The 26,248-nt window shown below is 51.2% G+C and overlaps 1 protein-coding gene across 1 annotated transcript in view; it reads right to left on the bottom strand.

Moving 5' to 3' along the window:
* Window positions 1-26,248, bottom strand: part of LOC133358242 (CLIP-associating protein 1-like) — a 77,295-nt gene that overhangs the window by 15,209 nt on the left and 35,838 nt on the right. Inside the window, 20 exon segments of the mRNA XM_061576485.1 lie at window positions 1,508-1,617; window positions 2,039-2,185; window positions 2,863-3,006; window positions 4,816-4,894; window positions 5,268-5,431; window positions 6,629-6,631; window positions 8,312-8,375; window positions 8,737-9,005; window positions 11,999-12,022; window positions 13,353-13,462; window positions 14,691-14,753; window positions 16,093-16,147; window positions 16,149-16,192; window positions 16,939-17,124; window positions 18,565-18,666; window positions 19,521-19,691; window positions 20,415-20,473; window positions 22,508-22,666; window positions 23,231-23,308; window positions 24,577-24,636. Coding sequence (XP_061432469.1) covers window positions 1,508-1,617; window positions 2,039-2,185; window positions 2,863-3,006; window positions 4,816-4,894; window positions 5,268-5,431; window positions 6,629-6,631; window positions 8,312-8,375; window positions 8,737-9,005; window positions 11,999-12,022; window positions 13,353-13,462; window positions 14,691-14,753; window positions 16,093-16,147; window positions 16,149-16,192; window positions 16,939-17,124; window positions 18,565-18,666; window positions 19,521-19,691; window positions 20,415-20,473; window positions 22,508-22,666; window positions 23,231-23,308; window positions 24,577-24,636 — 2,091 coding nt within the window.

Here is a 26,248-nt window from a genome sequence, read left to right as displayed (position 1 = left end):
ACCGGTTCAGATATTCGTCACCGATGTTGGCCGTGAGCGGGAATCGAACTCGTGTCGCCGGGTTCGTAGCGCTAGCCGCAACACTGCCGCGCGCACAGCCGACTGATCTTTTTCGCGGAACATCCACCGTGAAAAAGACATTGCGTATTTCTCGCGGTCAACACGCACGGGCGGCCATTCACCAGGGCGGCTGTGGCTCCGAGCCGAGAACTGCACCACACCTGATCATTCTAGATTTGTTTAGCTTCTTTTTTCACACGCTGGTTTCCTGCTTTAAGTTTTACCCACCAGGCAACGTAGCAGGAGGCTGTTTCTTCCTGACCTGCTTTTTTGCTTTTACCATCTACATGGCAGGGGCTCGGTCCCATTAGCAGCAGTTGCACTTTAACAACTCTGGCACCCCCCCCCCTCTCAGCCAGTCTACATAACAAAGGCTCAGTCCTTTGTTATGTAGACTAGCCGTAGCTTCAGCCGCACCAACCTTACCATAATAATAAAAAAACTCCGATCCAGGGGCCTACCCTGGCTCCTCCCCCCTCAACCAGTATATATACGGGGTCGGATCTCTTGGAATTTCTCATTTACTTGATACAGCGAGCGTGCTGTGACGGTTCCACCTGAAGACGGAGGCTTGTGTTGCCTCCGAAACGTCGTGATTTTTATTGTATTTTTTATTTTACTTTTATTAATTTTAAATGTTTACCTACGTGACTTTACCGAAAAGAAAAAAACAAAAATCACACCTGACCAGCGGCGCACACGCTAGCGCCAGGGCCCTGTCAAGACCTGGGGTCGATAACAATCGTCACCGTGCCATGTGCAATGAGACAATTACAATGGTAAATTACAATCGTAATTGCCATTTCAGATAACGCCAGCTGCCGCAATTGTTCGTGTAAAGACGCTTGTACATCATGAGCGATGCAACTCCAGTCCTCTCCGAAGCGCGTCACGCCAGCAATACCTTCAGTCGCTGCCGAAGGCTCAGCGAGGCTTTCCTGGATGGTTGTGCGTGTGTACGTGTGTGTACGTGTGTGTACGTGTGTGCACGCGTATACGTCTGTGTGTGTGCGCGGAGAGTGGTGGTGCAGCGATTGGCGCACACTGTGCTACGAACGTAGCGACCGGGAATTCATTTCAGCGGTAATGATCTGAAACTGGTCCCGACCCTCCTCAAGGTCTACAAAACCACAAATGAGGACCTGCTGTCGTGTCTATGTTCAACTTCTTTCGCACCGTACGAAGCCGATTGTAGCTAATCAGAGGTGCGTAAACAGCAGGAATAGGGAGACACAAGGCGGCCCGGGGTAATTCTTGCCACACCTCCTCTTCATAGGTGCACCGTGCCAGCCTTGATAGGTGCTCGCTAATAGCACCTTGACGCACACAGTCTGCGTGGGCTACACGGGGGGTACCTTTGTTAGTTTGTGCAGATGACCGCACGCACGCGTGTGTGCGTGCGTGCGTGCGTGCGTGTGTGCGTGCGTGCATGCGTGTGTGCGCGTACCCAAGGGACAATGAATCCTGGGACGACGCGCTCCCTGGAGATGTCAGCGGCCGCGTCCGCCCTGTGCCGGACTGCGACGAGGGGCGGTGCGCCACTCCGCTCGCCCACCCCTGGCACGGCACGGGACACCGTCGCCACGTCGGTGAACGCCGCGGTCACGGCGGCAACGACGACAACAACGACGACAGCGTGGCAAGCGACGGCACGAAGGTCGGCGTGACCCCCGACCCCCCCCCCCCCCCGTCCCCACCCACCCTGCTCAAACCCGGCGACGGTGAGCAACTCGATTACACGGCGAGTGTCGGGGGGGCCGTTGAGGCGGGGTTGTGGGAGACTCCACCGTGCCACGGTTGGCAGTTTGTCTCTCTCTACATCCGGTGACCATTACCGACTTGCCACGACATGGTGCGTATTGTTATCATCTCTCGTCGGGAGGTTTATTTTGTGCCTACGACATGCTAAGGGTGCCCATGTGGTACCCCCACGCGGTACCCCCACGCGGTACCCCCACATGGTACCCCCACGCGGTACCTGCGAAGGGGACATCCCCGTGGCGCGGGAGTGCGAGTTCAGGAGCTTGGTGGCGGCGGCCTGGAAGGTCTTGGGGAGTGCGCCGAGCAGCATGGTGAACTCGGCCGTGTTGAGCTCAAACAGAGAGATGAGCACCGCCTGCGCCGCCTGCGATCCACACCAAGAAACAACGACCACCACCCACCCCGTAGAGCTTTAACAGAGACGAGGCTCTCAGAGTAGACGAGACAAAGATCCAGATTTGAAGCTTTCGTGACTGCAAGGATTCATACTCTTAGTTCTTTCGGTAAAGTCACGGAGGTAAAAAATGAAATTAAAATTAATACAGATATTTTGCTGTGACGGTTTCACCTGAAGACGGAAGCTTGTGTTGCCTCCGAAACGTCGTGATTTTATTGTTTTATTTTTATTAATTTTAATTTCATTTTTTACCTACGTGACTTTACCGAAAGAACTAAGAGTATGAGACAAAGATCCCCCGTGTAGCCTTAAGAGACTGTTGGGGCAAGTGCTGTTAGCGAGCAGCACCTATGAAGGCCGGCACGGTACACGAGCGGGTAGGTGGCCGACACCACTCCCTGGCCGCCTTTGTCTCCCCGGTGGCGATGTTTACACACCGCACCGGGTACTCATTTTAGGCTGAGTCGACCTAGGAGAGGCCCAAGACCGGTTCAAATAATCGTCACTGGTGTTGGCCGTGAGCGGGAATCGAACCCTGGGCCGCCAGGTTCGTAGCGCAGCGCGTCGACTGCTGCACTACCGCTCCCCTAGACGTACACACACACACGCGCGCGCACAGAGAAAGAGAAAAAAACATCGCTCACCTTCCTGATGTCGGAGCTCTTGGGCTCCGTGGTCCAAGTGATGATGCGAGACATGGCGAGCCGCGCCTCGCTCGAGTTCACAAAGTCCGTGGGGTCCATCTGCCGCGACAGGCTCTCGATGTACTTCAGGATGGCGATCTTGACCTGCGGGCAGCGCGGACAAAGAATCATTATAATTACGGAACGATGAATGATTTTTCGCTTTCAGGTCGGGTAAGAACACACTCAGTTGTGAAAGATAACAACAACAATAAAAAAAAATGTACCCGTAAAAACAAAGTTTTTCACTATAAATCCTTTATATGCGTGGCGGCTAGAGTCCTCTCGTCCTCTGGCTTGAGATGGCTGCCACCTATGGGTCAGATGAATGCCTGGCACCATTAAGCAATTGGTAATTAAATATAATTTATTTTTTCCTAAAAAGTGTAAAATTTTGGAAAAATGTTTTCACGAAAAAAAAGTGTCAGTTTTGTTGCCAGATAAAAGGGTAAAAAAACAATGATCATATTTTGCTACTGGCGAATGAGGTTCCAATGGTGTAAATGCTTTACCCCGAGCTCTCATACTCTGATGGTGCATTGTCTTTGAGTTGTGCGCCTTTTGGCGTCATCTGCTCCAACATCATGTGAGACTAGGCTCTAAGAAAAGCTGTCTCGGGTGTGGACCAATCAATTTCAAGGACAGTGCATACATTATCAGTTGTGTTTTTTGTTTGTATTCCGACCGCAGGTATTGTGGTCAATGCAAACATGACTCCTTGTAAAAAAAGGTGTCAGTTTTGTTGCCAGATAAAAGGGTAAAAAAATCATTATCATATTTTGCTACTGGCAAATGAGGTTCCAATGGTTATTTTTCATTGCAAGGGATTGACGTGCTATAAATAAGGCCTATTTCCCCCAAAAAGCGTCACCTATTATATACAGGGTGCTTACATTTGTTTTTACATTTCTGAGAATTTACAACAACGCCACAAGACGTGTGCCTCCCGGCTCTGGAGACCACCTGGAGAAGATTCCAGGCACGCGTTGACAACGATGACAAACAAGTGCAGAGTCGTATCTCCCTCCCTTTGATGCTGCTAATCCTGCATCATGCACGGGCATAATATGACTTTGAAACCCCCCGCCCACCTCCTATGCATTTCACAAGTAGTGACTAATCCCATATCTGCATTTCCCATAAATATGCTAAATTCCTCTTGATATGCAAATTATTTTGTCAAGGCGCTCTTCCCCCTCCAACCTAGCTTAACTAGACGCTCCAAGCCTGGGGTGTTTCATTCAGACTCTGTCTTCCCGACAGACCTGTTCTTCACCTGAGGACGGCTGCTTGCATTGTGGCCGAAACGTCGTGAGAATTATTTTATTATGTTTTATTTTTATGAGTTTATTATTTCCATTCTACGTGACTTTACCGAAAGAACCAAGAAGATGAATCCCTGCAGTCACGAAAGCTTTAAATCGAAATTTACTGTTACATTGCTTTTATAACTTTATTTTGGCGATTTCAAAAACGTTTTGGTTTAGCCATATTTGTTTGTTGTAGTAACAGAGGTAGACTGATAACTTTCAACTCAATTGTCTTATGGTTGTTATTGTTTGACTTTCATCCCACTTGGATTTTTGATATACGGTGCTTTTTCCCGGAAGACTTTGCTGTTTTTTTTCCTGGATTTCTCTGTCGCGCGTAGTCACTTTAAGATGTTTCTTGTTGGTGTTTTTGTTTGTTGCGGTTGCACGCGATTCAAGAGCCGCATGGCTCACAGGGCTATACCTAATAAACTGAAAATGAACTGGCTGACTGATGAGCGTACGGCCAGAGTTGCCTTGTTTTACGACCGCGCTCAAACGGGTGCCCGGCTCAACCATGCGGGGTGGGGGGGGGGAGGGGGCCCCCCACCTTGCGAGGCGCGATAATAATTTTAAAGAATGTCGAAGCGTCCCGTTGACAAACCTTGAGGCTCGGGGTCTGTGCGTGATCCACGATGAATCGCATCAAGATGCTGAACTGCTGGTCAAAGGGAAACAAGGTCCTGCAATGCAAAGTAAAAATATAACGCACACACGCATTAGTATATAATAATAATGATGATGATTCTATTTCTCTCGTTATTTATGTACAGTAAGTAAGGTCTCAGGATTACACGGACCTGCTCGTACACGACCCCCACCCCCCCGATTCGTACTCACACTTTGCGACTCGCACTTTGGCTACTACACGCACGGGGCGGGAAGCGGAGGAAAAACCACCCCGGCCATCACGCGGACATTTTTGGATGCAAGGACGGACGGACAGAATAATCCCCTGTGGGCTGGTGTAACCGGGAGGTTTCTACCAGTAAAAAGAGTACTTTGTGAGTCAATCCGACAACGAAGACGACAACAAAAATCAACCCCGGAGCTGACCGCGTGGTGTCGAGGGCCTTCTGGAGTTTGGCGTGCACGGAGACGAGCAGGTCGGCCCCTGTCTTCTTCAGCAGCTGGGTGAGCAGCACGGTCAGCCACTCGTGTAGCTCGTTGTGGTGGACCGCCACGAACTCCACCAGGGTCTCCACAAACAGGCTGAACACCTGCACGCACGCACGCGACGCACGCAGCCCGGCATCGGTCCCCGCGCCTCGTCATCGCCGCCGTGCGCGCTTCCGCGGCCGTCTGGAACGCGCTCTTCCATTCGAGAGTAAGGAAGCTGCTTTTAAGTCATCTCGATTGAAAACTCACTGATTTTTAGAACTGCTTTTTGCGTTTAGTTTGTCGTCATTTCCCCCGCACCTCCGCTTGGCATGGTTGGCTACGTACGGTGAGAAAGGCGTTCAACGTACATACACTGCTATTTACTACACTACATTATACACTACACTACTATATACACCACTATACACTACACTACCATATACACTACAATACACTACATTATACACTACACTACTATATACACGACTATACACTACATTATACACTACACTACTATACACTACATTATACACTACTATACACTACATTATACACTGCACCACTGTACTACATCGATTACTCATTTCTTTAGATCTGCTTTTTGTGTTTAGATTGTCGTCCTTACCCCCCGCACCTCCGCTTAGCACGGTTGGCGACGCAACGGTGCGAAAAAGTTCAACGTACAGTCAAACCTTGGATCGCGAGCATAATTCGTTCCGGAAACGTGCTTGTAATCCAAAGCACTCGTATATCAGTTGTGATCACGTGACGCTCGGCAGACAAAGCGTATACACGTGCTACTCGTATTGCAAGACCTCGCTCGTTCATCAAATTAATATTTATTTAAAATTTTTGCTCATCTTGCAAAACACTCGCAGACCAAGTTACTCGCAATCCAAGGTTTTACTGTACACACATCGTCGTCGATGACTCAATACTGACACCGTGCCCCACCCGTTGCAGTACACCCCGAGGTTGCCGTGCGATAGGGGACTCCCCCCGCTAAGTGGCAGCTATCACTGTGCGGCACAAGGTCAGATAAGCAGCGCCGGCCTGCAAAGCGGCATTAGTCCGCCCATCGGGGGCTACGTTTGCAGCGTGGATGTTCTCAATTCGAAGCAAATGGCCGGTCATTTGAGAAAGTTCGTGACATTTGGACAGTTCGATAAACTGTGATCCCACCCACCCCGACACCTCACCAAGGCAACCGATCACTCCACGGACTGCCCAGTCGCTTCGGTGCAAAAACACGAGCGCTAGGCCGCGAAAAGAACGGCGCTGACGCGACGCCAAAAAGAACGGCGGGTGGCACTTACTCTCTGTTGAGGATGTCGGGACAGCGACGCATGGAGAGAAAAAAAAAGACGCGCACACACACACGCACAATACTGATGAGCGCACGGGAACAACACAAGAAAAAGACACGCAACAAATAATTACGGAAGCAACCACGACGCATCCGCAGCACTCGGGAGTTAAGAGGCAGTGTGCCAATGCTGCTGTGCATGAGCGGGTCGTGATGGCGTGTGCATTACGAGTCAGTTTGCGTTGGCCACCGAAGGCGCCACCGTCATATTTACACGCGATCATATTTACAGGTAAGGTCCATAAGCTTGTGTTGCCTCCGAAACGTCGTGATTTTTATTTTATTTTTATTTAACTTTTATTAATTTAAAATTTTTACCTACGTGACTTTACCGAAAAAATCTAAGAATATGAATCCTTGCAGTCACGAAAGCTTCAAATCTAGAATTAATGCCCTCTACGGGGAGGAATTCCACCTATCTGTTAGAGTTTTTAACAGACAACGAGACAAGAAGTCACAGCTTCTCGAGACGCTGGCCTTCCTCAAGAGATGCCGAGATAACAAGGTAATACCCATCGCTTTCACACTCACATCCGCTGCTGTGTCCTCACCGCCGCACCTTACCATAATAATAAAAAGTGTGCCGTTCCTGGCCCTTCCCCCCCCCCCTCAACCATTATATATACGGAATGTTATCTCTTGTGATCTCTCATTTACTTGATACAGCTGTCGGGCTGTGATGGTTGCACCTGAAGACGGAAGCTCGTGTTGCCTCCGAAACGTCGTGATTTTTATTTATTTTTATTTTACTTTTATTAATAAAAAATTTTACCTACGTGACTTTACCGAAAAAACCTAAGAATATAGCTATACAGCAAGTTTTTCGGAAGAGACCCATCACAAATGACAGCTCAACGAAGTGGGCTTATCATCATCAGGTGTAAAGCAGACAAATATTCCAAACGCGTGATGGTGATCCTAAATGTGGAGGGAAAAACCGGAGGACCCGGAGAAACATCCACGCGTCCACGGTGAGACAGTCATGGGTCAGGGTCAGGACTGAACCCACGACCTCCTGTATACCAGGCAAGGTAGTTAACATCTCCTAGCCACCATGATGATGATGAGAGAGACACGCAAATTCCAAATATACAGCAGGCGTCAGGGCCAAGATTGAACCCACGACCTCCTGTATACCAGGTGAGGTAGTTAACATCTGCTAGCCACCACGATGATGATGAGAGAGACATGCAAGCTCCAAATATACAGCAGCAGGCGTCAGGGCCAGGATTGAACCCACGACCTCTTGTATACCAGGCGAGGTAGTTAACATCTGCTAGCCACCATGATGATGATGAGAGAGACATGCAAACTCCAAATATACAGCAGCAGGCGTCAGGGCCAGGATTGAACCCACGACCTCCTGTATACCAGGCGAGGTAGTTAACATCTGCTAGCCACCATGATGATGATGATAAGAGACATGCAAACTCCACATATACAGCAGGCGTCAGGGCCAGGATTGAACCCACGACCTCCTGTATACCAGGCGAGGTAGTTAACATCTCATAGCCACCGCGGGTTGCCTTGTAGCAACCCTCCTCGGACGCAGGGATGTGCCTCGGACGCAGGGATGGAGATGAGAGCTCGTGTCCATCGTGTAACCGCATGGACCAGGCCGGACGTTGTTTACCTTACTGTGAGGATCTGAGAACATCCTGGAGAAGATTTCGCAAAGCCTCTTCATCTCGACTCGACTGCAAATGCCCAACAAAAAAACGAACACACGAGAGAACGTAAAGCAGAGATCGAACCGGAGAAATACCAAAAAAAAATACGGAGCTCTGTGCAAAGGTTACTGGGCAATGCGTCACCCGGTCACCCATTGCAAAATCCGCACCTTAACGTAAGTTTGTGTTGTCATTGTTGTTGTCATAGTTGTTGTCATAGTTATTGTCCCGACCACTCTCAGTTACCAGGGTCATTGTTGCTGTCCTTACCACTCTCACCCGAGTCAATTGTTGTTGTTGTTCCTACCACTCTCACCTGACTTGTCGCTGCCCCCACCACTCTCACCCGAATCTTTGTTGTTGTTGTTGCTGCCCCCACCACTCTCACCTGAGTGGCCGATGGCTCTTGAGGATGTTCTGCAGGCCCATGAGTCCCTCCTTCCGCTCCGCCCAGTTGGGGCTGGCGCAGTGGTTCAGCACCTCGGCCACATCCTCCGCCGGGCGGGCACCCAGCACCGTGCCCAAGCCGCCGACGCCGCCGCCGCCGCCACCGCGCGAGCTGTACGAGCGATCCGAGCACATGCTCGACGTCTCGCTGTTGGCGTCGTCGTCCGAGCCGAGGCCGTAGTCGTAGCGCTTCCGGACCGGCTTCCGCTGCTGCCGCCGCCGACAAGGGATCGATGTTCAAGTTCCCGGGGGGTGGAGGTGATCGGCCGCAAATCGTCGCCGCGATCGCAAAGGCGGGGGGGGGGGGGAAGAAAAAAACGGCTCCCTCGTGAAGACGCGGGTCACCCATTTACGGTACCGGTTTTTGCCGGGCCAGCCCAGAGCCGTAGGCCGGTTGCCTCTGGCATAAGAACCGACTGTCTTATCCGACACGTCCAACTGTGTTTATTATAATTATTTTTTGGGGGTTATATACTTTTTGGGTGTACACGTGTGTGGCGTACGTGATCTTTATTTATGACCAGGGTCAACAAGCCCATTGGGACCAACATCTCTTTTGCAAAAGGGAAGACTACACGAATTTCCTAGGGTATATCGATGACTTTTGGCCCAAGTGTACAATTTAAAAAGGCTCACAGACTTGTTGACCCGACCGAAACGGCCACGCAGAAGAAAGCGTTGGCCCATTTCACCCGGCGCAGACAATTCTCAACACTTCTAGAGCCGAAGACGAATTGCAAGATCAGTTCATAAAATTGCTGCCAATATTCAAAGTTTTAGCTGTTCGCCTTCACGCGAGGTCCAAACGGGTTGGGGGGGCTGGGGCCGATCACGATGGGGGTGAGGAATACAGACCGCCGGGAAGCAAACCGACCCGGTTCACCAAGCGGGCAAAAAGCCGTCTCCTCTCGCACAGCCGCGGCAGTCTCACGTCACCACGCCCCCCGACCGGCGTGGCAGGCCAGCATGCCCGCTTCGGAATCTTTATTTGTACCGGAAGAATCCGATGAACTTTAAAGCTCTTTTTTTTTTTTTTACAAGAGCCAGGCCACGCACACTCACGCACTTTGCCAGAAGCGTGCCAGGCGCCGGGGCCAGGCCACCTGAGATGCCCCACGTCGTGATCCCGCAGGGGGAGTCATCGCGGAAGAGAGACGGACGTGGGATCGATCCCGACCCTGCCGCCTGCTGTATATTTGGAATTTGCGTGTCTCTCTCATAATCATCATCATCATCATCATCACGGTGGGTAGGAGATGTTAACTACCTCGCCTGGTATACAGGAGGTCGTGGGTTCGATCCCGACCCTGCCGCCTGCTGCTGTATATTTGGAGTTTGCGTGTCTCTTTTTCTCTCCCCGTGGTCATGCGGATTTTTCTCCGGGTCCTCCGGTTTTTCCCCCCCTCCGCAATTGAGAATCAACATCGTGCATTCAGGGTATGTGGCTGTTATAAATTTCGAGTTGAGCTATCATTATAATAGCCAGGTTGCTTCTGAAAAAGAGCTATGCAGCTCAGTGTGAGAGGTTTTTGGGTTAGAAATGTAAATGATGTAGGTTTACTCTCCAACACACCGGTGTGCTGAACTAGTAACGAATTGGCACGCTTTTTTTTTTAGGCGACAAACTTTGCTGATTGGCTTTGTTGAAACAGATCATTGGCATGGCGGGTTTAAGGACACATTTATATAACGAGATCTAACCCAAAAACCTCTATTATAGATAATAAGCCTAGGTTTTGGGCCTCGCCTGATAAAATAAAATAAAAGTTTAGTTTAAATTATACGAACGAGCCGGGATTCCGACGTGTGCCCGTCAGCTGTAGCTGGCGAACAAGCGCACGGCTTTCCGGCTGTGATGAACGGGTCAGAAACATCGGACGATGACCAAAACCGAGAAAGAAAACACAAAAAAATCATCTGAAATGTGCGCACCAAAATAAAAAAGCCACGTGACGCGACGCATGGCCCTCATTTTCACCGAGCGAAAAGAAAGCCGAACGCCTGGCATCTGGGGAAAGAGCGCTAAACGACAAACATTACGGCGTGGGTTCGGATAAGTGAAGCGAGCGGAGCTTGGACAGGGACATGTCACGGCCGGACGGGACGATGGGCAACGGCGGATACCCGACCATGGAGTGGCAGCCGAAGGAGAGGGGGGACGCGCCCGAGAGGAGGCCCACGGCGGTGAGATCGGCTCGGGGTGCGAGAGAGAGAGAGATATGGATGGTGGCATCAGCCAGATGGATCGTTGGCATCACAGCACTGGTTAGGGTTGGCATCAGCCAGATGGATTGTTGGCATCGCAGCACTGGTTAGGGTTGGCATCAGCCAGATGGATCGTTGGCATCGCAGCACTGGTTAGGGTTGGCATCAGCCAGATGGATCGTTGGCATCATAGCACTGGTTAGGGTTGGCATCAGCCAGACGGATTGTTGGCATCATAGCACTGGTTAGGGAGGCATCAGCCAGATGGATCGTTGGCATCACAGCACTGGTTAGGGAGGCATCAGCCAGACGGATCGTTGGCATCACAGCACTGGTTCGGGAGGCATCAGCCAGATGGATCGTTGGCATCATAGCACTGGTTAGGGAGGCATCAGCCAGATGGATCGTTGGCATCACAGCACTGGTTAGAGTTGGTATCAGCCAGATGGATCGTTGGCATCACAGCACTGGTTAGGGTTGGCATCAGCCAGATGGATTGTTGGCATCACAGCACTGGTTAGGGTTGGCATCACAGCACTGGTTAGGGTTGGCATCAGCCAGACGGATCGTTGGCATCACAGCACTGGTTAGGGTTGGTATCAGCCAGATGGATCGTTGGCATCATAGCACTGGTTAGGGAGGCATCAGCCAGATGGATTGTTGGCATCACAGCACTGGTTAGGGTTGGCATCAGCCAGACGGATCGTTGGCATCACAGCACTGGTTAGAGTTGGTATCAGCCAGATGGATCGTCGGCATCGCAGCACCGGTGACGGTGGCATCGGCAGGGTGAGAGGGCTTTCATCCAGAAATTGAGAGACAACAGCTGATGCTAAAGACAATGACGATGAACGTAAATGCAAACACCGAGTTGGCGCACGCAAAAGAATGAAGAGCGTGTTCTCTTGCCATCAGACAAACCACGTGAGCGCACAATCACGATTATGACGATGGCCTCGCGCTGCTACGTTTAAAGCCAAGGGAATCCAGAGCAATACCTTTCTGATGGACACTCTGAACAGCTGAACGCAGCAACCACAACGGGAGGTAGGTTCAGTGAAGACAGAGCAAGGTCGTTCACATTATGCACACCAAGCCGTGTGACCGGGGGTCAATAAACGTAGACAGATCTGGTCTCATGCACGCATTCACACAGCCACCTTGATTATAAAATGCACCCCCCCCCACCCAAATTTGGCCTTGTTGGGTGTAATCTCCAGAGTTTGCTTTCAGCATGACCGGGATCTGCAGCTCTGACATTTAAACCCACACGTGACGCTAACCCCAATATAAACTAATTACGAATCACCATTGGAACCTCCTTTGCCAGTAGCAAAATACGATAATTGTTTTCTTTACCCTTTTATCTGGCAACAAAACTGACACCTTGTTTTACAAGGAGTCATGTTTGCATAGACCACAATACCTGCAGTCGGAATGCAAACAAAAAACGCGACTCTGATGATGTATGCACTGTCCCTGAAATTGATTGGTCCACACCCGAGACAGCTTTTCTCAGTCTAGTCTCACATGGTGTTGGACCAGATGAAGCCAAAAGGCACACAACTCAAAGACAATGCACCATCATAGTATGAGAGCTCGGGGTACTCTGATGGTGCATTGTCTTTGAGTTGTGTGCCTTTTGGCTTCATCTGGTCCAACACCATATGAGACTAGGCTCTGAGAAAAGCTGTCTCGGGTGTGGACCAATCAATTTCAAAGACAATGCATACATTGTCAAAGTTGTGTTTTTTGTTTGCAATCTGACCGCAGGTATTGTGGTCGATGCAAACATGACTCCTTGTAAAAAAGGTGTCAGTTTTGTTGCCGAAAAAAAGGGTAAAGAACCAATTATAATTACGAATCGTTATTTTAAATTGTACGCTCGGCACTGTGTCAGTGGGATGAACACGCGTCCGTTCGCCGAACGGAGCAAAGAAACCCCGCGCTCCGAAACGTTTTTGCCGACATCAAACTCCAAGAAGGATTGTAAAGCTGCAGTTTATTGGTCAAATATCGTAGGCAATTGTGTTAATCCAATGCGATATATTTCATGCTGCAAATCACATCCAATTACACAACAGCCAAAATAATAGTTATAATAACCATCGCAAAGACGGTCACTGCATCGCGCGCTTTCAGATGCGTTTCTGCGGCCGTCTGGAACGTTCCTCCTTCCAATATTAGGAATCGACTGGAGCGATGCACTTTTATATACAAATTGTCAACGAATTTCTTTAGAACTAGCTTTTCTGTTCAGTTTGTTGTCCTTCCCTGCAACACTGTTGGATACGTACCGTGCAAAAGAAGTTCAACATACGTGCGTAACGATACAACAAAACGGGCACATACCAGGGCGTCCGCAAAGGCGGCTTCGATCTCCGGGCTGGTGTTGAGGACCCGCATGGCTTGCAGGGAGGGTGGAAGGTAGGCTGCCTGATCCAACCCAAACCGGTCAGCCACTGCTCACACACGGCGGGGGGCGCCACGGACACGAGAGACACGCAACCTCCGCAGTCAGCATCGCTCCGGTCAACTTATTTAGGGTTAGTTAAGGGTTTCACTTTCGTCTTCTTGGTTCTTTCGGTAAAGTCACGTAGAATGGAAGTAATAAAGTAATAAAAATAAAACATAATAAAATAATTATCACGACGTTTCGGCCACAACGCAAGCAGCCGTCCTCAGGTGGAGAGCAGGTCTGTCGAGAAGACAGAGTCTGAATGACACACCCCAGGCTTGGAGCGACTATTTAAGCTGGGATGGAGGGGGGAAAGAGCGCCTTGACAAAATAATTTGCATATTTTATTGTTTTATTTTTATTGTTTTATTATTTCCATTCTACGTGACTTTACCGAAAGAACCAAGAAGATGAATCCCTTCAGTCACGAAGGTTTTACTTTGGCGCAGGTGTCAAAAAAAAGAAGAAAACATTGGACAATAAATGCTCTTTTTCGATGGCGCACATGTGGTTCAGAACCAAGAATGTTTCTGTAGAACTGGAGGAATCGGATGAGCTACCAAGTAATTTTTTTTCACAGATGTCCAGTAAGGGGGGGGGGGGGGGCGCGGGTCGGCAAGTAACATTACATTACAAAAACCTGGTTACAGCAACAACACAAAAAAGTAAACAAAACAACGCAACAACAAGGGTGCACGAACAAGATCGGAATGGCAATGCCGTGCATCTAGCATCACAGCACAAGCAGCGCAAGATTATCTGGCGATGCAGAGCGTTTACATCACGTCTGATCTCAAACATTTGAAAGGGCACACCCAGTGGCAGCTCTCCAGATAGGCACAAGATGACTCAGCACTTGGCCTGCCAGTAGGTGGGGGTGGGGCGATGATTGCTATACGTAATTTATGAACTTGTGGTCAATTTTGACCCTGACAAATCTGCACGTAGAGTGGCATATAATTTCGGCATGCGAAATGATATGCGTTATCATTTTTCACACACGGACGGATAGGGCACGACCCTTGCATTGCGCGCGGCTTAAATCCACCGCGATCGATGGAATCGTCGATTGCCCATTGAACAACGAGCGTCATGAAAACGGGAAGTGAAAGTGACGGAGAGCGATGTGGGGGGGGAGGGGAGGTGTGGGAAGAGGCGGGTAGGGGGCGGGCGGGCGGGCGGGCGGGCGCAAAGTGAAGCAGTGTCTGGCAAAGGAATCAACGACGCGTCACCTGTTTTGCGCAGTGAGTCGGAGGGGAAGAGAGAGCTGGTGGAGTGAGAGTGCCGTTGAGACACTGCAAGCAGAGTGCTGGTTAAAATAACGCCGGCAAGGACAGGAAGCAGGAGGGGTACAGGGCAGCTACATTGTTGGGGAAACAGCAAAGAGCCAGGCAAGTGAAATCAGACGGCGTGCCAGTCGCCAGACAGCGGTACGGGACAGAAATACCAACACTCGCAAAGGCATGCTCGTTCGCGGACAGCATGAAGGCACAATCATGTTCTCAAGTTTGCTTTTGTTTAACCAGGTGGTGAGAACTCAAAAGACCAGGATGAGTTTCATTCGCAAGAGTGACCTGGGCGGGGGGGGGGTGGGGCATTAGTTTGACAACAGGGGGCGATGCTTTCTGCTGTGTATAATCCCTATCGAGTAAAATGCGGTGTTATTTTCGGACTGATGCCGGGACACGATGGGCCTGCTCTTGCGATCTTTAACGTCCTAGCGGAGCAGACGGCGCGTAGTGCGCTATTAACACCACGGCTGTGACACCCGCTCTCGTAACCAGGGGGGGCGGCCGCTGGATTCGATCCTTGAACATCTGCGACGGCAAGCGGCGAGCGAGCCGACCCGCTCGGCAACGTCAACGCGAGCCAGGCCTTGCGTGCCCGTCACGTGGCCACAGCACTGCGCGTACGATAATCTTGGCCTTGTCTGCGCCACCAGCCTGACAGCTGAACGTGTGGCCGTGTTATTGTTTAGACCACCAGCTCAATGGGGGAGCGAGGAGAGGGCGGGGGTCCCCATCGTGCGAAGGAAAGGCCTCTCTGTGTTTGGCATCCGGGGTAGAAAGGGCCGAACGGTGAGCGTTGATAAACGAACTGTACCGACTAACGTGGACGAAACCGGACAACAGCTGTCTCTTTGGCTCACTGCTGCCCGTTGGGATAGCCTCATCGTCAACTCTTCTCAAGTTGGTGATGACCTCTTGACCGCGGCAGAACTCACGGACGCCGAGGAGAGGCAAGAGAAAGAAGAGAGTGCCTAGGAGCTTCGAGCCGTGTGTGTGTGTGGGGCGGCAGTGCAGCGGTTAGTGCGGTACACTACGAACCCGGCGACCCAAGTTCGATTCCCGCTCACGGCCAACACCAATTATGGTTATCTGAACCGTTCCTGGCCCTCCCCTAGGTCGACTCAGCCTCAGATGAGTACCTGTTGCAATGTGTAAACATCGCCACGAGGGAGACAAAGGGGGACGGGCGTAGTATTGGATACCCACCCCCTCGTGTGCCGTGCCGGCCTTCACAGGTGCTACTCGCTAACAGCACTTGCCCCAACAGTCTGTCACAGGCTACACGGGGGATCTTTGTCTTTGTTTGCTTGGACCGCACGGTCGGCGAGGGCGGGAAGCAACTCACCAAGCGCAGAGAATCCCCGCACGGGGCTGGCGTCCCGGCTGTTGTCCCGACTGCAAGCCCTGGCTCATGCTCGGTCGTGGGATGCGGCTCCCACGTGACACTGCAAATAACCACCGGTGCGATAGCTTAGGAATGATAAATGTAACAATGGCAGCATGACTCAAGAGGTGCGAGGGACTAAGACGAGTAGAAAAGGCGGCAGCCAGGTCCGTGAGCCAGCGCCACATTTTCTCTCCAAGCTCTGCGGTCCTCTACATATTAAGGCGTTTACAAATACAAAAATACCACTCTGATGACGAATATTTTTGCGACCGATATCATCCCGGCAATCTCCCACCCCCTGTTTCTCTTCGTTTAATTCCAAAATCTCTTGGCCTTATCCCTTACCAATGTTCCCATCTCCTGGATCACAGCGCTGCGTGCTCGTCACCAAAATAAAATAAAAACTATTGTCCCTTCCACGTTGCTCACGAAACCAATCGCCAATTAAACAAAAATAATACAAATCCACGAGTTACGTACATAGACAGTAAAACCTTGGATTGTGAGTAACTTGGTCTGCGAGTGTTTTGCAAGACGAGCAAAATTTTAAATAAATATTAATTTGATAAACGAGCGAGGTCTTGCAATACGAGTAGTACGTGTATACGCTTTGGTCTGACGAGCGTCACGTGATCACAACTGATATACGAGTGCTTTGGATCACAAACACGTTTCCGGAACGAACTATGCTCGCGATCCAAGGTTTTACTGTACAGTAATTTTTTTCACGACCGTCCACTCGTCTTTCACCGACGATGTTTGAATGACGGCGGCCGCCGCGGCCAAACCCACTCGAGGACTCACGGCGCAGGGAGCGAGTGGGGCTGCTGTCGCGACTGCCGCCCTGGCTGCGTGGCACGCGGTGCTGCTTGCGCGCCGTGCCCGGTGACGGCACCACGGGCACGCGCTGCGCCACCCCGCCCGGCACGGCGCCCGCGGCGCTCCGAACGGCGCCGGTGACGCGGCCCGGCGACCCGCACCGGCTCCCGGCTGCGACAAAACACGCGAAGGGCAGGGCGGTAAGGAAACGTTATGTCCCTCGCACAGGTATGCAGGGATTCATCTTCTTGGTTCTTTCGGTAAAGTCACGTAGAATGGCAATAATAAAATAATAAAATAATAAAAATAAAACATTATAAAATAATTCTCACGACGTTTCGGCCACAACGCAAGCAGCCATCCTCAGGTGAAGAACAGGTCTGTCGAGAAAACAGGAGGTTGTGGGTTCGATCCCAGACCCCTGGCGATGCTGTATATTTGTTCTCTCTCTCGCCCCCCCCCCCTCACATGGTGGTCGCGTGGCTTTTTCTCTGGGTTCCTCCTGTTATGCCCCCCTCCCACCCCCCAGATTGGCAATCAACTTGCGTTTAGATTATTTGGCTGCTATTTTAAATTCCCACGTTTGAGGACGACGACGATGATATAAGCCACTCCTGATGGGCCATCACTTGTGGTCAGGTCGCCTCTGAAAAGAACGAATAGCTTGGTCGGCTTCAACTGGTAAGATAAAATCGTTTTTGCGAGTCGCTGATGGGCGGTCTAGCTAAACCGGTGGTTCAAAGCCTGGGGTGCGTAGGCCACTGGTGGTTCTCGCAAGGCTGTGCATAGTGGTCTATGCGCAAACCATTGCATGTACAATCCTTTGTTTTTGTTTGCTGCACGGTGAACATATAGCGAGGGTTGAGAAGTCGTCCCGCAGCTCTAGCAATGTTGGGTGACCACCGGCCTAGACCCGAGTGTGAACCTACTCGCCATGGCTTGCAAGGACACTCAGAGGAAATATATCCGGCCAGGCGGCTCAGCGGTAGTAGTTAAGAGGCTCGCAGTCAGTTTGTTACGCGTTCAAATCCTGGTCGTGTGGGCCGATTCATCCCATCATCCCTCTGGGGATCAATAAAATCAGAACTGACTTTTTGGCAAAAGTCGACAATGGCTGTGCAAGGGTTAGACTCTTACAGACTTCATTTATGTTAAAAAAAAAAATTGTGACATGCTTACCTTTTCCCTACTTTGCACTCCTATCGGTTATTTTTGTATTGTTTGATGTTGTAACGTGGTGACCCGTCCATACTGGCCAACTGTGAAAAAGAACTTCATGGCTCATCAGATTCCTCCAGTCTAAAGAAATAATTCTGATTCAGATCAATATTGAAATGTGGATTTGAAACCACTGGTTAAGTTCTGTCAACGGCAAATCTGCAGCAATGCTTCAATGCCCATAGGAGCAGGAAACCACTTGGACTCTTGATGATGACGATGAGAAAATCTCCGGCAGGTGCTTTGTGCCCTCGGCTTGACGCCCACCTACCGACGTCGTCCACCCGGTGCGTACACCCGGTGCGTCCACCCGGTGCGTCCACCCGGTGCGGTGCGTACACCCGGTGCTTACACCCGGTGCGGTGTGTACACCCGGCGCTTGAAGAGACTCACGCTGTGACTGGGACACCTTGGCACGCGTCCGCCCCCGCGCGTCCGTGGGGGTCGCCGGGCTGCTCATGGTCCCGCAGGTCGAAGGTCGCGAGCGCACGCGGCCTGGACGATCGGAAAGGGAACGCGCGCGCATGCACGTCACGTCGACGCGTTGTCAGTTGCCGCCCACCGTGCCGTGCGGCGGTGGCGCGACGGTACAGCGCACCCACACGATCACACCTTGCTTCGGTTTCCGACATCTGAATCGTCGTTGTCTATCCCCCCCCATCACCAAATTGCTTCCCGGCAAACGTGAAGTATGGTGAAGCAACACTCACGACCGAAACGGCGCGTGCGGAGGCCAGCCGTATTAACAAGGGACCGTTCATATTCTTAGGTTTATTCGGTAAAGTCACGTAGGTAAAAAATTAAAATTAATAAAAGTAAAATCAAAATAAAATCAAAATCACGACGTTTCGGCCACAACGCAAGCAGCCGTCCTCAGGTGAAGAACAGGTCTGTCGGAAAGACAGCGTCTACGTGACTTTACCGAAAGAACCAAGAAGATACTTAACAGAAGTTTAACGGAGCCAACAGTACGATTCGGAGGTGCGGGGGAAGGACCCACATAGATAATAGAACAGAAACATCCTCCCGCATTGCCAGCAATGCAACGGAGAGTTGTAAAACGCCGATACAAACGAGGCAACATTGCAACTGCAGAGACACTTTTTGGATGTAAGCACAGAAGGGGCCGTTCATTATTATTACCGCTACATATATTTAAACATACGGTCCGCGAGGCCAACGGAGGCACCCCGCGCTGACACAATGTTTGGAAGTTCAGAGCTGGTAGGCGCAAGGAAATCACTAATCCCGTCACGCACGGCCAGCGAAGGAGCGCCGCACTGATGTCCGACCTCCCTTCGCACGCGCGCGCCCCAAAACGTGCGACCGCGTAGGAACGGCGGACCGACCGAGCGTGGCGGAGGAGACGGGCGCCGGCACAGCGAAGGTCTTGCGCGACGAGGCGCAGGCGGCGGCGTTCACGTCCATGTCGCTGCGCGAGCGGTGCAGGCCGGAGCCCGGCGTCGCCGCCGCGGCCGCCACCGCCGACGACCGCCGCCTCGTCGCCGACGCTGATCCGGCTGGGCCACGACACGTCGCGACGAGAGGGACGGCGTCACACTTTGTGCTCGGCGCGGGAACCTCACCGTGTCCCGCACGGATTGATACAGCGCCTTAGTCCCAAGGCGCATCACGACAATCGTCAAGTTGTACGCAAGGTGATAAGTGGTGAAAAGAGGGAGCGGGCTTGTTATTAAGAGTCGTGGTGCAGTTGCGGTGACAGGAGGAAAGGTGGGAGTGGTTAAGGAGGGGTTGGGGTAGTGATAGGGGGAGTGATAGGGGTAGTGATAGGAGTGATAGGGGTAGCGATCGTCGTAGTGATCGGGGTTGGGGTAGTTATAGGGTAGTGATAGGGGTAGTTATAGGGTAGTGATAGGGGTAGTTATAGGGTAGTGATAGGGGTAGTTATGGGGGTCGTGATAGGGTTTGGGGTAGGCCTGGTCGTAGCTGGAGGGCGTAGGGCAGGGAGTAACAGTAGCAGCAGGATGGGCACGGGAGAAGAGATAGGGAAGTTAGAGTAAAAATGGTTGCTAAGGTGTACTCCAGCGGGAGTTGGTTCCAGTCAAGGGGAGCAAGAAGGGAAAAGGAAAGAAAGCGTGACTGGGCGCTCACCATGCACAAGGTAGACATTGAGACAAACGGAAGGACAGACACACGGACGGACGGACAGACGTGCGCCGAGGGACAAACGTAGCGGATGTACGAATGCTTTCGACCTCGGTCGACGCTCGCGAGCGATGCACCTTGTGATGCCGGGACGTCGGCTTGCCGAACGGGGACGCGCTTGGGCATCACCACCCTCCTGCAGGAACAAAACGCACACCACACGCGCCACCTTACGCAATTATCAAAGGCAAAGACGAAGGATCCCCCTCCAATAGCCTCAACAGACTGTTGGGGCAAGTGCCATTGGCAGGTACCAGCACCACGTCCGGGAACAAAACGCACGCCACACCATGAAATCATTAAACACAAAGATAAAGGACCCCCCCCTCCTATAGCCTCAACAGAATGTTGGGGCAAGTGCGGTTATCGAGCACCAGCACCACACCCGGCCGCCTTTGTCTCCCCATGTTTACACATCGTACCAAGTACTCGTTTTGCGGCCGAGTCAACCTAGGGAAGGCCCGGGGCCGGTTCAGATAACCGTCGCTGGTGTTGGTGGCTGTGAGCGGCAATCGAACTCGGGTCGCCGGCGTGTTCGTAGTGCAGCGCGCTAACCGCTGCACCGCCGCTCCCCACACCACATGGCGAATGCACATTCCAGCTGGACACTTAGAGCTGGGGTGACGGGTCGATTAGGACTATGAGTCAACTCGGCCGCCCCCACGCATTCTGCCTCCCGAAGGAGAGAAACTCGCCAAAAAAAAACCCACACACCCCAGGCTGATGATGCCCACGATGTCGCCAGGCCCCACACATCACCTCCCATCCAGCGGCACACATGGGGACGGAGGCAATCTTTTTTTTTCCCTCCTCCAATAGCCACAGCCCTCCTCCACTCCCCCCCCCCTACAGCCCCCCAACCCCCCAGATTTAACTGCAAATTCAGCCGTTTTAAATTTTGTACGAACACGAAACGGAGCCGTGCGAAACCACTTCAAACTAAAATTAAACTGGTGCAGACTCTGTCTCCCCGACAGACCTGGTCTTCACCTGAGGACGGCTGCTTGCGTTGTGGCCGAAACGTCGTGAGAATTTTTTATTATGTTTTATTTTTATTATTTTATTATTTCCCTTCTACGTGACTTTACCGAAACAACCAAGAAGATGGTGCAACAATTTTTTATTTTGCCAGGTAAGACCCACTGAGCGAAATAGCTCTTTTTCAGAAGTGATCTGGCTATCAGAAATGAGAGCTCAACAAAGTGACTTATCGGGTGTAAATTTACAGTAGCAGCCAAACACTCTAAACGCACTTTTATTTGAAAATGTGGAGGGGACAAACCGGAGGAACCCAGAGATAAATCCACGTGACCATGGGAATGAGAGAGAGAGAGAACGCAAACTCCAAATATACAGGCGTTGTCAGTGGTCAGGATTGAACCCACGACCTCTTGTATACCGGGCGAGGTAGTTAACAGCTCGCCACTGTGGCGTACTTGGGGACACATGCCAAACCAAAAAGGACAATCCACGCTAATCCTGCATAATGCACGGGCATAATGACTTTAAACCCCCCGCCAAACCTCCTACGCATTTCACAAGTAGTACTAATCGCATATCTGCATTTCCCATAAATATGCTAAATTCTTATTGATATGCAAATTATTTTGTCAAGGCGCTCTTCCCCCCTCCATCACAGCTTAAATAGACGCTCCAAGCCTGGGGTGTGTCATTCAGACTCTGTCTTCTTGACAGACCTGCTCTCCACCTGAGGACGGCTGCTTGCGTTGTGGCCGAAACGTCGTGAGAATTCTTTAATTATGTTTAATTTTTATTATTTTATTATTTCCATTCTACGTGACTTTACCGAAAGAACAAAGAAGGTGAATCCCTGCAGTCACGAAAGCTTTAAATCGAAATTTAAGGACAACTGTTTTCGCAAATACTGCATTAGCCCCGACATGCCGTTTGGCTTCCGTGCTGACGATTTTATTCCTTCTCCGAGGACAAGCGCGCACGTCAAAAGGTGCAACTCAATCCGTGCATGCGCGGCGGCGATATTCTTAACCTGCTTCAAGCGCCCGGAGAAAAATCCACGCGACCACGGGGAGGGAGAGACCGAGAGAGACCGAGAGAGACCGAGAGAGAGAGCGACCGCGCAGAACTCCAATTGCACAGGCGTCGTCAGGGGTCGGGTGCGAACCCACGACCCCCCGTGCACCTCACTCACGTGAGGCTCTCCTGCGAGCTGGAGGCGGAGCGGTCGAAGTGAGAGTTGGAGGAGCTGTGCAGCTGAGAGCCGCTCAGCAACTTCTGGTACTTGGGCTCCAGCGCCGCGTAGAGGGCATCAGACTCGGAGGGGAAGTGCGTCCGGAAGCCCCAGTACGCCCTGTCGCGCGACAGAACCGTCAACTCGGTTAATGTCTGTGCCTTTGTACACGTGAACCGTGAGCGTCACGATGAACGTAGACTCGGTAGGAGCCGTTCGTCCTTCGCAGAATCTGATGGGTTTTTTTTACGAACTATATATATAGTCATAATCAACGTTTTTGGGTTTAGATCGCGTTATTTATAAATGTGTCGTAACCCTCCACCACCCGACACGGCCAATCAGTAAAAAAGTGTCACGTTGACAAAAGACAAATAGTTCACTGCTTTAACCCACCGGTGTGTTGAAGTGTGAAACCACAACATTTACAAAAAAAAATTTGGGGTTAAAGCAGTGAACTATTTGTCTAGCAAATAAAATAACCACTTCAGAACCCGGCTTTAGCCGCAGCCGTGGGGCTGGGCTGGCATTCGAACCCAGGATCTCAGCGGTCCGAAGGCCGCGTCTCTTGACTTCTGATCCAGACGATCAGCCAGCCGTGACCGCATCGTAATCCCACGACACGAGACCAATCACGCACCAAGCGACACCCTCGTTTGCCCGTTCCGCACCGTCCAAACTTACTTCCTGGCCTCCGCCCTGGAATCAGCATCAGCGTCGTGCATGCCCTTCTTTATGGTGTCCGACAGCACCGTGACGTGCCTGGTGGAAAACAGAGGGGGGGGGGGGGAAGATAAGAAAAATACGCTCGGGTTTTACGCGGGGCTTCCCCGGCGCGCGCGCTCACTCGTCCTCGCAAGTATTTAATCGGCGACGATAAGGGTAACAAGAAGCTCGCCAACCCCGCAGTGAGCGGCGTGGGGCAGGCCTTCATCCGGCAGCGGATAGTAGAAAGGGCTGCACGCGTGTACGTGCAAAAACACACGAGCAGTGCCTCTTTATATGTCAGCACGGCCACTTGGCTCAGCGGTAGAGCAAGCAGCTCACAATCGCAAGGTTTGCGAGTTCACAATCCTGGTTGGCCGCTGACTCGCGCACAATCACGCCTCTGGGGTGTCGATAAAATGAGTACCACTTTGTGTGGAAGTCAACGGTGGTTGTTCCCACTATTAGGTGTGCCAGCGCCATAAAAATGCGGAATTACCACCACCGGTTTACAGAGCTGTAAACGGAAGATGAGCAAAAACGCCTCAATGCTCATTAGAGCAGAAAAACACATTCCTGCGGAGGGAGCTGGTAGGAACGTTGGGTTGCTCGGTCAATGGCCAGGGTCAACGGCGGCGTGGTGTATTCCGCAAATATGGCCGACTGTGAGGGTGGGCACAAGCCGGCGTGAGTAGGTTAAACGTTGAGTTTTATAAGGGCACCACGGGGTGACCAGCCCCTCCCCACCCAGCCCCTCACACCCTCCCCTCTACAGCCAGCGCCACCCCTCCCATTTTTGGATGCAGGACGGACGGACACAATAATCCCCTGTGAGCTGGTGGAACCAAGTAGTTCCTACCAGTATTACAGATATTTATGTATGTTGAAATTCTTTCGCACCGTACGTAGCCAACCATGTTAATTGGAAGATGCGAGGGAAGGACAACAAACTAAACACAAAAATCAGTAAAAATACATTATTTTCAATCTAGATGAAAAGTGACTTCCTAATATCGGAAGAACGTTCCAGACGGCCACAGCAGCGCATCTGAAAGTGCGCCATGCGGTGACCGACTTTGTTCGATGGTGAGCCAAAAGGCGGCGCTGTGAGGATGACCGGACTTGGCGTGATGCTTCTTGATGAGATCAGCAAAGTTATTATGGTTCATTTTTGCCAAGCACTTTGTGTGTAATAAGTCACAATACCCCTCCCCTTGGCATGGGGATCCAGAGTTTGAGAAACGTTGAATGAACCAAATGACATGAGCAATCCAAACGTGGCCTCCCGACTATAAATCATCGGGCCAACTTTCATGAAGACTTACCGCTCAAGCGAGCTGATCTGCCAGACTTGTAGCAACAGGTCCATGAACTCAAAACATCTCCTTTAAGAAACAAGCCACAACAGATCACACCGAGTCACAACCGAAGAAATCGAACGTAAATGACAGCTTACGAGCCCTCTTCGATGCATTTGCATGGAATTACATTTTCACGTAAGGAATCAACACGACGAGAAATCCCGTTGCTCTTTCAACCCGACCGTGGCTATCGGCGTCAACGTCTCGAGACGAGGTTATCCATTGGGAACCCTCGCGCAGCGACGCGTCACGGAACGGGGCTACGGAAGTGGATGTCGGAGAACTACCCTCCGAGATCCCTTCCAGTGAACCTGTGATCCACACAGTGATAGGAAGAGTTGTGGACTTCCTCCAGTATTTGCGGAGTAGCAAACACAAATATCGTCGTGCGAGAGTGGTCGGAGTCAGACTGTTAGTGTGGTGTTAACAAATGGTCCATCGCAGAGGTTTTTTTTTGGGTTAGAACTTGTAAATGTGTCGTTAAACCCGCCACCACCCGACACAGCCAATTAGTGAGGTTCGTCACGGAATCCTACATCTACAATTCGAGTTGTGGGTTTGCTCTCCAACACACAACCGGTGGTGCTGTACTAGTGTAATGGGTTCCGGAGACACTTGTAGAGGTAACTTCTTTATTACAATACAGAACTCCAACAGTCCTGATACTCTGTTACAGCCTAGGTACACAGCCTAGGTACACAGCCTAGGTACACAGCCTAGATACACTACTCTGGCTACGCTCTGGGGTCCTCCGGCTGCAATAGTAACGAATTGGCCATGTTCTGTTTACGTGACAAACCTTACTAATTGGCTGTGTCGGATGGTGGTGGGTTTAACGAGGCATTTATAGTTACACGATCCAACCCAACAAACCTCTATTATGGATATTGGTCGCGAAAGCCTAGTACGTGTTGCATTAACAAACGGTGTTTCAACATAAAAAGCCCTCACTGGGCCTCAGCGCATCTATGTTATGAATTCCCCAGGAAAGGGCCATTGTGTAGATATTACACAATGCCGCTGTAACGCATTGCCAAGCCCCCCACCCCAATGTATTCGTGGACCTGTCTTGCCTAGAACACCTGGCAACTCAATGGCATTTGCCAAACAGGCCCAAAAAAATGCTGCTAAACGCAAAAGCAGGCTAATGGAGCTCGAGGTTAGTGTTGTTTTGGTAAATAAACACAACCATGCCGGGGTATTTATTTAATTATCTACGAGCACATTCATCATTCCCCACGCAGAAGATGCCCGGTTTTTATCTGCCCCGAAGCTCATGGTCCACCCTAAACCGCATTCAATGCACAAACCATCGCAGATGAGCGTACCCGATGCCCAAATGGAAAACTCTCCAGTGTGCGACTGTGGTCGTCCAGAACAGACTGTACAATACATCGCGACGCAATGCCCGATCCACAAATACCAAGGAGACGTAACAGCGAAACACTGCCCCTGACGCGGCCGTGTCTGGGATTGACCACCTGAATGTGAAATTGCCGTTGTTGCTCTGCGTCTACATCAATCCAAACGAAAGAAGAAGATTCCTACAATCCACCGAGAAAGCATGCGACGTACACTTTGCACCATCAGACATGACGACTCAAAAGTTCGACAAACACACAACCGGACGCTGGGC

The sequence above is a fragment of the Lethenteron reissneri genome, chromosome 61, assembly GCF_015708825.2.
Source record: "Lethenteron reissneri isolate LAM-NWPU_2019-01 chromosome 61, ASM1570882v1, whole genome shotgun sequence".
Lineage (NCBI taxonomy): Eukaryota > Metazoa > Chordata > Hyperoartia > Petromyzontiformes > Petromyzontidae > Lethenteron > Lethenteron reissneri.
The sequence above is the reverse complement of the archived record's forward strand: the minus strand, read 5'-3'. Positions and strand labels throughout refer to the sequence as shown.